The 15,525-nt window shown below is 45.3% G+C and overlaps 1 protein-coding gene across 1 annotated transcript; it reads left to right on the forward strand.

Annotated features, from left to right (window-relative positions):
• Positions 1-87: 87 nt before the first annotated feature.
• On the forward strand, positions 88-11,956 carry LOC116517868 (actin-related protein 2/3 complex subunit 1A). Its single transcript, XM_032231041.1, has 10 exons — positions 88-230; positions 3,236-3,322; positions 4,396-4,500; positions 6,080-6,302; positions 7,217-7,324; positions 8,644-8,856; positions 9,717-9,792; positions 9,937-10,130; positions 10,830-10,920; positions 11,492-11,956. Exons 2-10 carry the CDS (start codon positions 3,259-3,261, stop codon positions 11,528-11,530), a joined length of 1,113 nt encoding a protein of 370 aa, XP_032086932.1. The 5' UTR covers positions 88-230; positions 3,236-3,258; the 3' UTR covers positions 11,531-11,956.
• Positions 11,957-15,525: the final 3,569 nt, after the last annotated feature.

Raw genomic sequence — 15,525 nt, forward strand, 5'->3', positions numbered from 1 at the left:
AGGAGGCGTGGCGGGAGAAGAGGTCAGAGGGCGAGGCCTTCGGTCCCACCGCGCAGGCGCGCTATAGCACCGAGCAGGGGGAGGTTGCGCAGGCGCAGTGGCCCTTGTCCCAGAGCCGGGCCCTGCTTGGCGACCGCGCCTTCCTGTCGTTGCCGTCGGTCGCTTCTCGAGGAGCGGAGCCGCGTTGACTGACCAGAGTCCGCGAGCCCCGCTTCCCTCAGGCCCGGGAGGTGAGTGAAGGCCGGGGGGGGCAAAGGGGAGGGGCAGAGGTCTTCCTTAACGGAAGGGGGGGGCGCGAACCCCTTTAGAGAGAATAAATGTATGTAAAAAACCCCTCAAAATGCTATATTTTCATGGAAATGGGACCAAAATGGTGCTCTTGGCTTTTAATAACGATGAGATGGGGAGCTACAGGTGGTCCTCGACTTACAACAGATCGTTTAGTGACTGAAGTTACAACAGCACTGAAAAAAGGGATTTGGGACCGTTTTTCACGCTTAACGACCGTTTTTCACGCTTAACGACCGTTTTTCACACTGAATCCCTTCCTACGGTCACGGGATTTCTATTCGGATATTTGACAACTGACTCGTATTTACGACGGTCGTAGCCTCCTGGCGCCCCCCCCCCCCCCCGGACTGACCTCATGACGAGCCGAGTTAACGGGGAAGCTGCGTTCGCTTAACAACCGCATGAGTCTTTTAGCGACCTGCAGGGATTCCCCGAACAAGGATAGGGCGAGGAAAGTGTTAACATGGGGCGAAACTCCCTGAACAAATTTCTCCCTGAAACAACAGCGGGGGGGTCGTAAGTCGAGGACCCCCTGCTCACATTCTATAAATGCTCTAAAAGCGGGAGTTTTTTTTTTTAAAAAGAAAAATCCGTGCGAATAAATAAATAAATAAACCTTTTGTGGATCGCTCTCTTTCCCCTTTCGATCATGAAGCGGCGTCTTCAATCCTGATTTTCAGATCCACGGAAATAGGAGGGTGGATGTCTCAATACATTGGAAAAGCTCTAGTAAGGCGTTGTGTATGTTGGTGGTGTATTATATTAATTACAATAAGCCGCCTGGGAAAAACCAAGGGGGAAAAAAAATCATCCAAACCGTTAAAAAAGCAAAAGTTAGAATATTTTGGATATGGGACGCAACAACTGGGGAAAAAGAATACAACGTTCTTCACGTAATCCTCCAAGGAAAGACTGAAGGCAGAAGAAGAAGAAGAACGTCATCATGGCTTCAAAATCTTAAGGGTCCGGTTTGGACAAAACTCAACAGGACTTTTTCGTGCGACTGTTGATAAAAATGGGATCGCCAACCTGATTGCCAACATCCGATGACGGATTTGGCACAAGAAGAAGAAGAATTACTAATTGAGATGATAGGGTGTAGGAGAGGCCATCCATCTGTCAAGAGAAGTCCCAGCCCACGGAATCTGAATTTTGTAAAGAAAACCAACAATGCGATCCTGTTTTGCAAAAGGGCTCAGCCAGAAAAGGACACTCCTGTAGTATTCTTGCCTTTCTCCTATCTAGAAAGTCGGCCAGCAAAAATATTTGCTGCTTTCTTTTTATGATAGGCACGAAGGTGAATTTCATTTTACTCCACTTTGTAGCAGAAAAATACAGAGTTATGGGGAAAGAATGGACTTTTTTCAATCAACTGGTCGCCGTGGTCTCTATCCCTGAAGGCTAAAGAGTTAAAAGATAGAAATAGATAGATAGATCTATCTACACAGATAGAAATGCATCTCTCTTTTGATCTGAAGGACGAATAGAATAGAATTATTTAAAGGATTTTGTCTTTGGTGCATATGTTCTCAGTGTACACAAGGAGAATAACATGCCTTCATCAAGAATAAAAAGACACAATGCTTAGTGATAGTTAAGGTTAGTAATAAGCTATCAAATCGTACTAGCAAGCAAATAAAACAATATAAATGGAAAGATACAAGCAACACGGTTATAGTCATAAGTGGGGAGAGGTAGATACCAGGAAGGAAGAGAAGAATAATAGTAATACAGTCTTAGTAAATAGTTCGACAGTGTTGTGACGACTGAGTTGTTAAGCCGAGGGATGGCTTTCGAGGGGAAAAAAAATCTCCTCTCTAATTGAAATGGAAATAAATGTAAAGTATGCAGAGGCTACTGAATAAAATCCATTTTCTAGCCTTGGGTAATCCTTTGAACAATAAACGAATCCAAAGGGCACGGTCTGTGCAGCTTCCTGTCTGAGAAAGCAGAGAGGCCGGGTCAGTTTTGTAGAGTCATTAGGTGACAACCTGTTTTATCGTTACTCTGCCCTGATTATGGGCTCATTCCAGCGTATGAGAGTCATTGATTTGATGTCTATATGAAGAGGATTCTGTTTGCTTACATTTCCAGCTGTGTATCACCTGGGTGGGCTGATTGGGGCTCTGCCAGCCAGTTTACGGTTTATTAGGATTTGTATGCCGCCCACTCTCGAGAGACTCAGGGCGTCTTACAGATAAAAGCAGGAAGGGGGAACATATAAAATTCTCTTTCTCGAAAGGGAAAGGCAGAGGAAGAATGGGAGGGAATGTAAGAGTAGGAAAGAGGGGAGGAATGGGAAGAAGAGGGGAAGGGTAAAGGGGAGGAAGGGGAAGGAGAGAAGGGAAAGGAGAGGAGGAAGGAAGGAAGGAGAAAAGAAAGAGAAGAAAGGGGGGTAGGAAGGAGGGAGGAAAGCAAGGAGGGAAGGAAGGAGAGAAGGAGAGAAGAAAGGAGGGAAGGAAGGAGGGAATGTAGGAGAGAAGGAAGGCGGGAAGGAAGGAGGAAAGGAAGGGGGAAAGGAAGGAGAGAAGGAGAAAAGAAAGGAGGGAAGGAAGGAGGGAAGGGGGAGGGAAGGGGAGTAGGAGAGAAGAAACGAGGGAAGGAAAGAGGGAGGGAGGGAAGAAGAAGTAGGACCGTTGTAAGATAAGATGGATCTATGGGATGTTAAAAAAGCAATTTTCAAGTATATTGTCAACAGTAGGAAAAATTGTCATATAATTGTGAATGTATATATGAAATTGATAAAATAAAATAAAATTTAAAAAAAATTCTCTTTCTCTGCTTTTGTGAGTCTGATCTTGGGAAGGCGGAGTGCTCCTTTCTTCCTCAATCCAAATTTAAAGAAGCCACTTGAATACATTTGACGGTTGCAGCTCCTCTCTCCATTACGTTTACGGTTTGGCATGTAAACAACTGGCTGATGGTTGGTTTATCTTCCGTTTAGACTTTCAAGATCCTCCTGCCAGAATGTCGCTACACCAGTTCTTACTTGAGCCAATCACCTGCCACGCCTGGAACCGAGACCGAACCCGTGAGTGTCATCCGTGAGGGTTTGCTTTTTAAACTGTGATTTCAATAAACATTTACTTGATACGCTGCTGAAAACCCACAGCTGCTAGTAACTAAGGTTCGAGGGCAGTGGTGTCAAACTCAACGCCAGGGGGCCAGATCTAGCCCGTGGAGTGCTTAGATGGCCTGCAGGCCGTCCTGGGCATCAAGCTGGCCACACCCACCCCACCATGCCCATCCCCTCCCCCGAGGTCAGACACAACCCTGATGCGGCCCACAATGAAGTCGAGTTTGACACCCCTGTTCTAGGTAGAAGAGGATATTTGTGGAGGTGAGCCGTGACGTCCTTGGTGCTGTGTGAGCGTGGGGCTTTCTTGCAGGCGTTTCATTACCAAGCTAGGCAACAAAATCAGTGCACAGCCCTGGTGATGTTACTCACCACGGTTTGGTAATGAAATGTTTGCAAGAAGGCCGCCAAGCTCAGACAGCACCAAGGACCCCACAGCTGAGTTGCTGTTTAAGCTTTTTTCGTGAGGGACGGTTTGCAAAAGAGAGTTGGGAAGATGTGTAGGCGGGGAAAGACAGAAGGCTGTTTAACCTCCTCACCCTCTGCTGTTTTCCTCTTGACGCACCTCGAGTTCTTTGTTGCACGCTTCTGGTGTAAAAGACAGGCCCGAAAAGTGTGCAAAAGGTGGAAAGCTTCCCCTTCTACCTTTCACAGCTACACATTTTTCACTGGTTGAGTTTTATTCACCAGTGTAATCCAGTTTTTCCCTTGTGGCAATTCTTTTCACCAAGACATCTTCTGTTGAGTTGAACTTTAGCATCAGCTTCTGTTTAACATCTTTGGCTTCTCACCGTTGTGTTTTCTTTTCATTTTATATTCATTTCCATGCGCCTTATGCAGTCTCTCCATTTGGGAAAAATTACTGTAAGAGAAGGATGAATGAATAATGTTTTCTAAACCTCTCCCTCTCTCTCTCTCCCTCCCTCTCTCTCTCTCTCTCTCTCTCTCTCTCTCCCTCCCTCCCTCCCTCCCCCTCTCTTTCTCCCTCTCTGTTTTTGTTAACGCAAATCCAATGATTCTCTTGGCAGAGATCGCCATCAGCCCGAACAACCACGAAGTTCACATTTACAAGAAGAATGGGAACCAGTGGGTGAAGGCTCATGAACTGAAGGAACACAACGGACACATCACCGGTAAGAGCCGCATCAGCTCATGCAGCTTCTGTCTTGGGCGGGTGTGTGTGTGTGTGTGTGAATCCTACACAACCTGCACAATTCTGAAGAAGATAACCTCTGATTTCCTGCGAGAGTAAAATGCCTCTTTTAAGCATTCCCTTCCTTTGGATGGAATTCATTCTGGCGTGCCTTGTTCCTTCACATTTCAAACCAAGTAGAATAATAATAATAATAGTAATTATTAGTAATAATAATAATTATTATTATTCAGTAGCACAAATGATCCATTGGAATTTGTGCAAAAATTATAATATTAAAACAGCAACAAACTGGTGGGAACATCAGCCTGAAAAAGTCACCGAAAATCAGATGGTCAAGAACTTGTGGGATTTCCGTATACAAACGGACAAAATACTGGCGCATAATACACCAGACATCACACTGGTTGAGAAAAATAAGGTCACAATCATAGACATCGCAATACCAGGGGATAGCAGGGTCGCCGAGAAGGAACTTGAAAAAATCGCAAGATACCAGGACTTAAAAATCGAAATTCAACGACTATGGCACAAACCAGCAGTGGTTAATTCCAGTGGTAATTGGTACACTGGGTGCTATTCCAAAAGCACTGGAATTACATTTAAAACAGTTAAAAATTGACAAAATCACCATCAGTCAAATGCAAAAAGCCGCACTGCTTGGATCTGCATGCATATTACGAAAATACGTTACAACGTCCTAGGCCCCTGGGTGGGGCCCGACTAGTAACCAATGCCAAATCCGGCGAAACAACTGGCCGCTGTGATACAATTTTTTTGTTGCTAATAATAATAATAATAACAATAATAACAATAACAAATCCCCATCCAATTTTTCCATTGGGAAACGTATCCATTGCTGGGCTGATACATATCATTGGCATATGACTAATCCAACATTTATGGCCCATTTCACTGAGAAACGTTCGTCTTTTTCTTGCTCTTCCGAATTCCTGGTTAAACCACTTTAGGAATTAAAGAGGAGGTGTAGGGTGTACCCTTGTGTAAACGCATACGACACCTGATGTAAGAGAAATCTCGGAGGCTAAGAAAGAAAACTTGGGAAGACTTTGAAACATGGCCAAGGAGAAGCAGATGGGCGTCTCAGTCTTATCTGGGAAAAGAGATAGAACGAATGAATTCACACATAAACGACAGCTTTCAGTTCAGTTTTGTTTTGAAGATTCTGCATTCCCGTTCCCTCTCTCTTGGCGTTCCACCCCATGAACGAAGCTCCATGGGAACCTCGTTTCCTTGGTTCTCTCTGACGATTAGGGACTTGACATCTTAACAAATTGATGTTCGGCGCAGTAAATAGCAAAAGTAGACCAATCTAAGATGCCGCTGCGAAAGATTAAAACCCTAAAACAGTGTTTCTCAAGTTTTAGGTGCGTGGACCTCCAACTCCCAGAATTCCCCCCAGCCAGCTGGCTGGGGGGAATTCTGGGAGTTGAAGTCCCCGCACCTGAAACTTGCCAAGCTTGAGAAGCACAGTAATGATCTCAGAACGGTGGCCTTCAAAAGCTGAGCCGTTAACGGGCCCTTTCTCTCCATCACAGGCATCGACTGGGCCCCCAAGAGCGACCGCATCGTGACCTGCGGGGCTGATCGCAACGCTTACGTCTGGAGCCAGAAGGACGGAGTTTGGAAACCAACTTTGGTCATCCTCCGGATCAACCGAGCAGCCACCTTTGTGAAATGGTCCCCTCTGGAGAACAAATTTGCGGTCGGAAGCGGCGCTCGCCTCATCTCCGTCTGCTATTTCGAATCTGAAAACGACTGGTGAGTGAGCGGGCTCATCTCTCGCAACGCTCGTCCTCCCACCGGCCTGGCAGCAAACTGGGTAATAGGGTTCCTGGCAGTGAATTCACTGCCAAGCTGTCTCTCGCGCTTTTACGTGACTTGAAAGAAAACAAAACTCGTCCAGGAGTTTGTGGCTACGTTCCCAGAAAGATTAGCCAGCTCCTGTTGTGGCCCGTAGGTGTCCAGCAGAGCTGGCAGCAGATTTGGAGGTTGGGAGGAAGATGGGCCAGTCCTGGAGTCAGAGGAAGGCTCTGATGAGGGCTCTGTGTCGGAGGGAGAGAGGGGGCCAGGGCTGTCTGACAGTTATCAGCTGCCTTCAGAGTCAGACATCAGTGAGGCAGAAGAACAGCTGGAGCCTGTTCCCAGAGTGTGCATGCACAGAGTTGTCAGATGAAGGGAACAGCTAAAGAACAGAGGTCGACTTGGGAGTAAGGCCACAGGTGGACGATGAATGGCCCCTCCCAGAAGAAATAAAAGAGGAGTGAAAGGGGAGTGGAGTTTGCAGGGGACAATTAATTTGCTTAATTGGTTTGTGACTCTCCGAGACTCCTTGCCAAGTTCTGCAGAGATTAGTCTGGCAGCTCTCCAAGCCAGATAAGGTCTGTGACCGTAAATCCTCCCTGGAAAGACTTTGCTGGATGTGAAGGAGCAGAATTCACAGTCAATTAATAAAAGGGTTTTTTTGTTGGACAAGGAGTTTGCTTCCTGCTCTTGGGAAGCCTCGGTCAGAACAGGGGAAAACTTTATGGACTTGGGAACCAACTAGATTGGTATCATGAGGTCAGTTGTAGTGTTCAGACCCATTTTGCAACCCACAGGGATTTGAATGGCATCTTTAGTGCACATTCAGCACTAAAAGAGAGTGATGCGAGATGTCCTTTTCTGTTTCCTAGGTGGGTGAGCAAGCACATCAAGAAGCCCATTCGTTCCACCGTCCTTAGTCTAGATTGGCACCCGAATAACGTCCTGCTGGCAGCTGGATCCTGTGATTTTAAATGCAGGTGAGAACGCTCATAGCTTTTATGAAATGGTATTCTGGTATTTGAGGGGCTGCCCCAAAGAAGAGGGAGCCAAGCTATTCTCCAAAGCACCAGAAGGCAGGACAAGAAGCAATGGGTGGAAACTAATCAAGGAGAGAAGCAACTTAGAACTAAGGAGAAAGTTCCTTAGAACAATGAATCAGTGCAACAACTTGCCTCCAGAAGTTGTAAATGCTCCAACACTGGAAGTTTTAAAGAAGATGTTGGATAACCATTTGTCTGAAGTGTTGTAGGGTTTCCTGCCTAAGCAGGGGGTTGGACTAGAAGACCTCCAAGGTCCCTTCCAACTCTGCTATTGTATAAGTTTGGATTCCCTCCAAACTTATATTCCAGGGAAAAAAAGAAATATATAAATAGATGTTTTGGTCACCATGATGTAAAAAAGATGTGGAGACTCTAGAAAGAGTGCAGAGAACAGCAACAAAAGGATTAGGGAACTGGAGGCTAAAACAGATGAACAGTTGGAGGAATTGGTTATGTCTAGTTAAATGAAAAGAAGAACTAGAGGAGACATGATAGCAGTCTTCCAATATCTCAGGGGTTGCCCCAAAGAAGAGGGAGTCAAGCTATTCTACAAAGCACCTGAGGGCAGAAGAAGAAGCAATGGATGGAAATTAATCAAGGAGAGAAGCAACTTAGAACTAAGGAGACATTTCCTGACAGTGAGAACAATCAATCAGTGGAAGAACTTGTCTTCAAAAGCTGTAGGTGATAAAACATTGAAATATAAAGATAAGGAGATTGTGGTTCTGAAACAAGCACCAAGAAGAGTGAGAGAGATGAGAAGAGAATATCAATTTCTGACTAAAATTCTACTTTTAAAAAGGCGTTCATTGCAGATGGCTGATACCAGACGGTCTCATGTTTGCATGGCAAGGACAAAGACACAAATTGTAGCTGCTTCATCCCTGGAGATTTTTAAGAGGAGGCTGGACAGCCATTTGTCTCAAATTATATCGGGTCTCCTGTTGGAGCAAGGGACTGGACTGGAAGACCTCCAAGTCCCTTCCGGCTCTATTCTGATTGGTTGGTTGGCTGTCTGTTGACCTCGTTTTACAACAATGTCACTGAATTGTTACGGGCCAAAAGACAAATATCCAACCTATAATTGTCAGGGTGCCAAAATTGAGCTTATAATCGAGATTTCCTTGGTAACCTGGCAGTGACAAATGAAGCAAATAACTATATCTGCCATCTAACGTGTGTATAATATTTTAGATTTGCTATTTCACGTTTTGTACCGTGTTTCCCTCTCAAGGACAAACTTTCGCTTCCCGCAGGGTGTTTTCAGCCTACATTAAGGAAGTGGACGAGAAGCCGGCCAGCACGCCTTGGGGCTCCAAAATGCCCTTCGGGCAGCTGATGGCTGAATTCGGGGGCACCGGCAGTGGCGGTTGGGTCCACAGCGTCAGTTTCTCGGCTAGCGGGAACCGCCTCGCCTGGGTCAGCCACGATAGCACCGTATCCGTTGCCGATGCCTCGAAAAACATGATGTAAGTAGCTGCGGCAAGGGGGCAGGGCAGCGCTTCTCCGAATGGCTTCCGGTGCGGTGGGTCCGGCTGTTTCGCCTGCCCACGAAGAGGGTCCCCCAATTCTAAAGAAGGAATCCATTTAGCCTCAGGCATCCAGCTTATGAAAAGGGAGACGGTGACTCATTGGTTAAGACGCTATCAATCAGAAAAGTTCGGTGGTTCGAATTCCTAGAGCCGCGTAACAGAGTGAGCTCCCGTGACTTGTCCCAACTTCTGCCAACCTAGCAATTCGAAAGCAGGTTTAAAAATGCAAGTAGGAAAATAGGAACCACCTTTGGTGGGAAGGTAACAGCGTTCCGTGCGCCTTTGGTCTTGAGTCATGACCGGCCACATGACCACGGAGACGTCTTCAGACAGCGCTGGCTCTTTGGCTTTGAAACGGAGATGAGCACCGCCCCCTAGAGTCGGGAACGACTAGCACATACGTGCGAGGGGAACTTTTACCTTTATCTAGCTTACATTGCAGACAATAGCAATCATATTTAGGTTTCTATATGGCCCCGTAGTGCTTTACAGCTCTCTTTGGGTGATTTACAACGTTAGGATAATTGCCCCTAACAATCTGGGTCCTCCTTTTACAAACCTCGGAAGGATGGAAGGCTGAGTCTACCTTGAGCCTCGTCAGGTTCGATCTCCAGGCTGTGGGCAGAGTTTGCCCCCAATCCTTCACTTTAACCCCTGCGCCACCAGGGCTCAGGAATTGAAATGTGGCTTCTTAGTTTGCGATTGACCTAATGGAGAAGGTGGATCGTTTTACGCGGTGCAAACAATGGACGCGATCCCGTTGCGATGCTACGTTCTTAACCGTTCTTGTTTTTTAGGCTCTCCCAGCTGAAAACCGAGTTTCTCCCCTTGCTGAGCGTGTCCTTCGTCTCGGAGAACAGCGTGGTGGCTGCTGTGAGTGTCTTTGCTTAGTTTTGGAAGCTTTTGAGAGCTGGGGAATTCTGGGAGGAGTCTTCCATCCCCCCCCCCCGCGTCTTCCAGCGGTCAGGCTTGTGAAACGCCGATCCAAAGCCCCGATGCGCTGTTTCCTTCTCCCAGGGCCACGATTGCTGCCCGATGCTTTTCAACTGTGACGACCGCGGAGCGCTCAACTTTGTCTCCAAGCTTGACATTCCTAAGCAGAGCATTCAGCGCAACGTTTCGGCCATGGAGCGTTTCCGCAACATGGACAAGAGAGCCACTACGGAAGACCGCCACGCTACACTGGATACGCTGCACCAGAATAGCATTACGTGAGTTACCATCGGGTACATGTGCCATCATCGCCATAAGTGGTTTACAAATCACATAATAAAACAGTACCAAAACGTGACTCAAAGCATAGTTCAAAAAATACAATTAAAACAAGTGTACAATTTCTTCTGAGTCAAATACTGGTTTCCTCCTCCTCCTCCTCCTCTTGCAGTCAAGTGTCTATTTTTTAAAAATTATTTTTTCCCCTTCTACAACACATTATATCAACATTATGTCATCATACCTGTACATGTATATATTATTTCGCTTCTATGTTTACACATCTTTATACACAGTTCTCTATCCTCTATCTATCTATCTATCTATCTATCTATCTATCTATCTATCTATCTATTTATCTATCTCTATAGTTTTTCAGCTTAATTAATTTTATTCTTGTTTTGCAGCCATTTTTACCAAATGTTCCAAATTTCATAATATTCCAACTCTTCTTTATCTTTTAATTTTAGTGTTCACTTGTCTATCGCTGCACAATCCAAAAAATTTTGTATCACTAATTCGTCCAAGGGGATATTATTTTGTTTCCAGCATTGAGCAAATGCTATTCTAGCTGTGTTAATATGTACTTAATTTTCTTTGTATATTTCCCTTTGATTATTCCCAGCAGAAAGATTTCGGCTTTGTATTTTATCTGTTCTCCTGTAATTTCTTGCACCCCTTTCGAATTTTTTGTCTAGTCAAGTGTCTATTTATGAAGTGGACAAGCAAGATTGTCGCAAGTTTTGCACCACTGGCATTGACGGAGCCATGACCATCTGGGACTTCAAGGTACGTTTGACACACACACACACACAAACACACACACGCACGGCTTCTCTTTGATGGATTATACCGGCCCACCCTATCGTTGACGTAATGTTTGCCAGCTCCTCTGTTAATTGTGTAGGAGAAGGAGGAGAGAGGGTGGGGCCAAGAGAGGAATTAGCCTAGAATCTGGATGCTCCCACGAAATGAGCTAAACCCGCTTCAGTAAGGCGAAAACTCAATAGACGCTTCGTTCAGCAACACAAACTCTGGGGCTCAGTGGCGGTCATAAAGTCGAGGACTTTATGTTTGCCAGCTCCTCTGTTAATTGTGTAGGAGAAGGAGGAGAGAGGGTGGGGCCAAGAGAGGAATTAGCCTAGAATCTGGACGCTCCCACGAAATGAGCTAAACCTGCTTCAATGGGGCGAAAACTCAATAGACGCTTTGCTCAACAACACAAACTCTGGGGCTCGCTGGCGGTCGCAAAGTCAAGGACCATCTGTATGGCCTCCGTAGAGCTGTGGTTGGCTTCGGTTGTCACGGTGAATTAACCTGCTTCCTTACTTCTTTTCTTCCCCCACTCCCATCCCTCTAGACTTTGGAGTCCTCCATTCAGGGTCTACAGATAATGTAGAACGGATTCTTGGTTCCTCTAGCAAGACAGCCTCTTCTGAAGCCTGCACAGACTTGAAAAGACAGGGTGAAGATGGATCACACATTTTTTTTGTTTGTTTTCTAAAGCACTGAAAAAAACGACGACTTGGTGAAATATTTCCACCTACCCACCCCCCATTTTCCCTCCCTCTCCCCTTTGGTGATATATATATTGATCTGCCAATCACCTGTGATCGTAGTATATATTTTGGGTTTCTGGGTTCATTGTTGTTTTTTTAATTGTCCTTGGTTGTTGTTGTTTTTTTTATCCCCTCCTTTCACCAAAGCTGCTCCTTAAAATAAGTTTATTGCAGGAAGTATGGAACACTAACTTAAACCCGGGGGAGTTCTTTGTTCAGCTTGTCTGCTAGAAAATAATTAAAATTAAAACAAAAGAAAAAAAGCATCTTGCTACATCTCGCTTCTTTCGGCCAAGTCAGGCGGGGGAATTCGCTGGAGAAAACGATTCAATTTGGAAGAGTTCGCCAATGCAGATGAGTATGAGGAATAAACAGGGTGAATTAGAAATTCGAGTAAATGAGGGCAGATACAACATGGTTGCCATTACAGAAACTTGGTGGGGTGAAACCCACAAATGGAACATGCAGCTAAAAGGATTTAAATCGTTTAAATTAGGTGAAAGAGGAGGTAGAGTTGCACTATATATAAGAAATAACTACATCTCTACAGAAATAGAGCACAACAATGATGAGAACTATCTTGAATGCATTTGGGTCATAAGATAGTTGGGATTGCCCATTTGTCTGAAACGGTGTAGGGTTTCCTGCCTAGGCAGGGGGTTGGATTAGAAGACGTCCAAGGTCCCTTCCAACTCTGCTATTGTATTTATTTGTTTATTTATTTGTTTGTTTATTTATACGATTTATAGGCCGCCCAATCCCGGAGGACTCCGGGCGGCTTACAACGAGGGGGAAAAAAGGAAATAGTAAAAGAAAATAGCAATAGCAGTAGCAGTTAGACTTATATACCGCTTCATAGGGCTTTCAGCCCTCTCTAAGCGGTTTACAGAGTCAGCATATTGCCCCCAACAACAATCTGGGTCCTCATTTTACCCACCTCGGAAGGATGGAAGGCTGAGTCAACCCTGAGCCGGTGAGATTTGAACAGCCGAACTGCAGAACTGCAGTCAGCTGAAGTAGCCTGCAGTGCTGCATTTAACCACTGCGCCACCTCGGCTCTAAAATAAGAATAAAACAGGTTAAAATCAACACACATACATTCGTTTTGATCGGGGCTGGACCTCAACAATGAGGTCAACAGCCCCAGGCCTGCCGGAATAGCCAGGTTTTAACACCTTTCCTGAAGGCCATGAGAGTGGGGAAGGTCCGGATTTCTGGGGGTAGCTCGTTCCAAAGGGTCGGAGCAGCCACAGAGAAGGCTCTCCTCCGGGGAGCCGCCAGCCGGCATTGTCTGGCTGACGGCATCTGAAGGAGGCCCACCCCGTGGGATCTTACCGGCCGTTGGGAGGAATGTGGCAGTAGGCGGTCTCGCAGATATGCTGGCCCTAAGCCATGTAGGGCTTTAAAGGTAATAACTAACACCTTGAATTTGACTTACTGGTAAAAGGAAACCAGACCACGAAAGGACACCATCAAAGCTGAACACCCCCCCACCCCCCCAGCCACAGCATAGAAAAACTCAAAGAAGTGCAGCTGGTCCTCAACTTAAACCACAATTGAGCCCCAAATTCCTGTTGTTAAGTGAGACATTTGTTGAGTGAGTTATGACCTTCCTTGTCACCGTTGTTTAAGGGAATCACTGCACTTGATAAGTTAGTAACAAAGTCGTTAAGTGAATCTGGCTTCCCGCGTTGTCTTCGCCTGGCCAAACGTCACAAAAGCCCGTTGCGGTGACACACACACACACACCCCCGGGGACACTGCAACGGTCATAAGTACGAACCAGTTTGCCAAGGGTCTGAATTTTGATCTCATGACCACAGGGACACTACAATGGTCGGTCGTAAGTGGGAAAAGTCACATTTCCCAGTGCCGTTGTACCATCGAACGGCCGCTAAATGAACGGTCGCAAGTCAAGGACTACCTGTAATGCAAGATCTGGCCCATACAATGCCTAAGAGTCAGGCACAACGGATAACATCAGCGCTGTCAGCCCAGAGAACGAATCCTGATTTTCCACCATCTGACAAAAACTGAGCCCAGATATAATAATCTCTGACTCCCATCATCTGTCTTTTCATTTGTTCCCGAAAAGGCCTCCATATTCTAATCAGTATCAAGGGGTGTCCTTTTCCGCTGTTCTAATTTTTTTTTTAATTGAAAATTTTAAAAAAGTTTTACAAATATATGCCTCTCCCCCCCGCCCCCCAAACCCAACTCTCCACCCAACCCCCCAACCTCCCAGAGCAAATACAGGGTATAAACATTAACATCCATATTCTAAAATAAGCTAACAGACTTTAGCATCATCCCTCACTTGTACTTTAATTCCCCTTTTGTAAAGCTAACTCTAAACAAATTATATCATTCCTGGCTCATTCAGTCATAAGCTATCTGGAATTTCTTAGTCCCATATTTATTTTGAATATAATCAGTCCATCTTCTCCATTCCAGCTTATATTTCTCATCTGAATGGTCCTTAAGCTATGCTGATATTTTTGCCATCTCTGCTAAGTTTGTTACTTTTAGTGTCCATTCTTGAATAGTAGGCAATTCTTCCTTCTTCCAGTACTGCGCCACCAACAGTCTTGCAGTCTTGTAAGGTTCAAAATCATATCAGTCTCTATAACTGTACAGTCTGTAATTATGCCTAACGGGATTAACTGAGGAGTAAACTTTATCCTCTTTTTAAGAATATTTTGCATAATCCACCATATTTTTATCCAGAATGCTTAATGTGTGCACACACATTCACAAACACACACTCCAGAGTGACACATGGGTGTAAGGGAGGAAGGAACAGGTTGATATATGGAGACTGAAATAGGGAGACTAAAACAGGGAGAATGGTTGCACGATTTGTGTTCGGCTAGTTGAGACCAAAGAAGGACTTAAGGGAGGACGCGATAGCAGTATCTGAAGATCTAGGGGGCTGCTCCAAAGAAAAGGGGAGTCAAGCTATTCTCCAAAGCACCTGAGGGTAGAACAAGAAGCAATGGGTGGAAACTAATCAAGGAGAGAAGCAACTTAGAACTAAGGAGGAATTTCCTATCAGTGGGGAACAATCAACCAGTGAAACGGGTTTCCGCTTTACGGCCACTTCGTCACTGGAGGTTTTCAAGAAGAGATTGGACGCTCAGCATATTTGAAGGACCATTCAGATGAGAAATGCAAGCTGGAGTGGAGAAGATGGATTGACTACATTCAAAATAAATAATCGGACTAAGAAATTTCAATTAGCTTAGGAATGAACGAACAAGGAATGTTGCAACTTATCTAAAGTCAGCTTTACAAAAGGGGAGTTAAAGCACAAGAGGAGTTAGGATGCTAAAGTTAGTTAGCCTATGTTAGTGTATGATTGTTAAATGTTTATACCCTGTATTTTGCTCTGGGAGGTTGGGGGGGGGAGGGAGGGTTGGAGGGGGGGGGCAGGGTTGGGGGCGGAGGGAGGGAAAGGGAAATATTTGTAAAATTTATTAAAACTCTTCAATTAAAGAAAAAGAAGAGATTGGATGAAAACCTCTCTGAAATGGTGTAGTGTTTCCTGCCTGAGCAGGGGGTTGGACTAGAAGACCTCGCGAGGTCCCTTGCAGCTCTATTCTATTTTACGTCTACAGTGGAGGGAAATCACACCCTCCTCCTCTCTTTAATCTCAACTTGGACCATTATTGCTTGCCTTACCGTCTTTTTTTCACAATTCTGCCCTTCATCCGTGAGTGACAGGACGATTTTATTTCTGGATGGAAGGGTTCAGATTGCTGCTCAGGTGACTCTCCCCCTTTCCAATGGGATGATGATGATGATGATGATATGCCACGAAGTCACCAAGTGACCA

Source organism: Thamnophis elegans, chromosome 14 (genome assembly GCF_009769535.1).
Source record: "Thamnophis elegans isolate rThaEle1 chromosome 14, rThaEle1.pri, whole genome shotgun sequence".
In the NCBI taxonomy this organism is placed as follows: domain Eukaryota; kingdom Metazoa; phylum Chordata; class Lepidosauria; order Squamata; family Colubridae; genus Thamnophis; species Thamnophis elegans.

Coding starts and splice junctions, on each gene's coding strand:
- LOC116517868 (XM_032231041.1), top strand. CDS start 3,259: ATGTCGCTACACCAGTTCTTACTTGAGCCAATCACCTGCCACGCCTGG. Junction 4,501..6,079: donor ACACAACGGACACATCACCG/GTAAGAGCCGCA, acceptor TCTCCATCACAG/GCATCGACTGGGCCCCCAAG. Junction 8,857..9,716: donor GATGCCTCGAAAAACATGAT/GTAAGTAGCTGC, acceptor CTTGTTTTTTAG/GCTCTCCCAGCTGAAAACCG.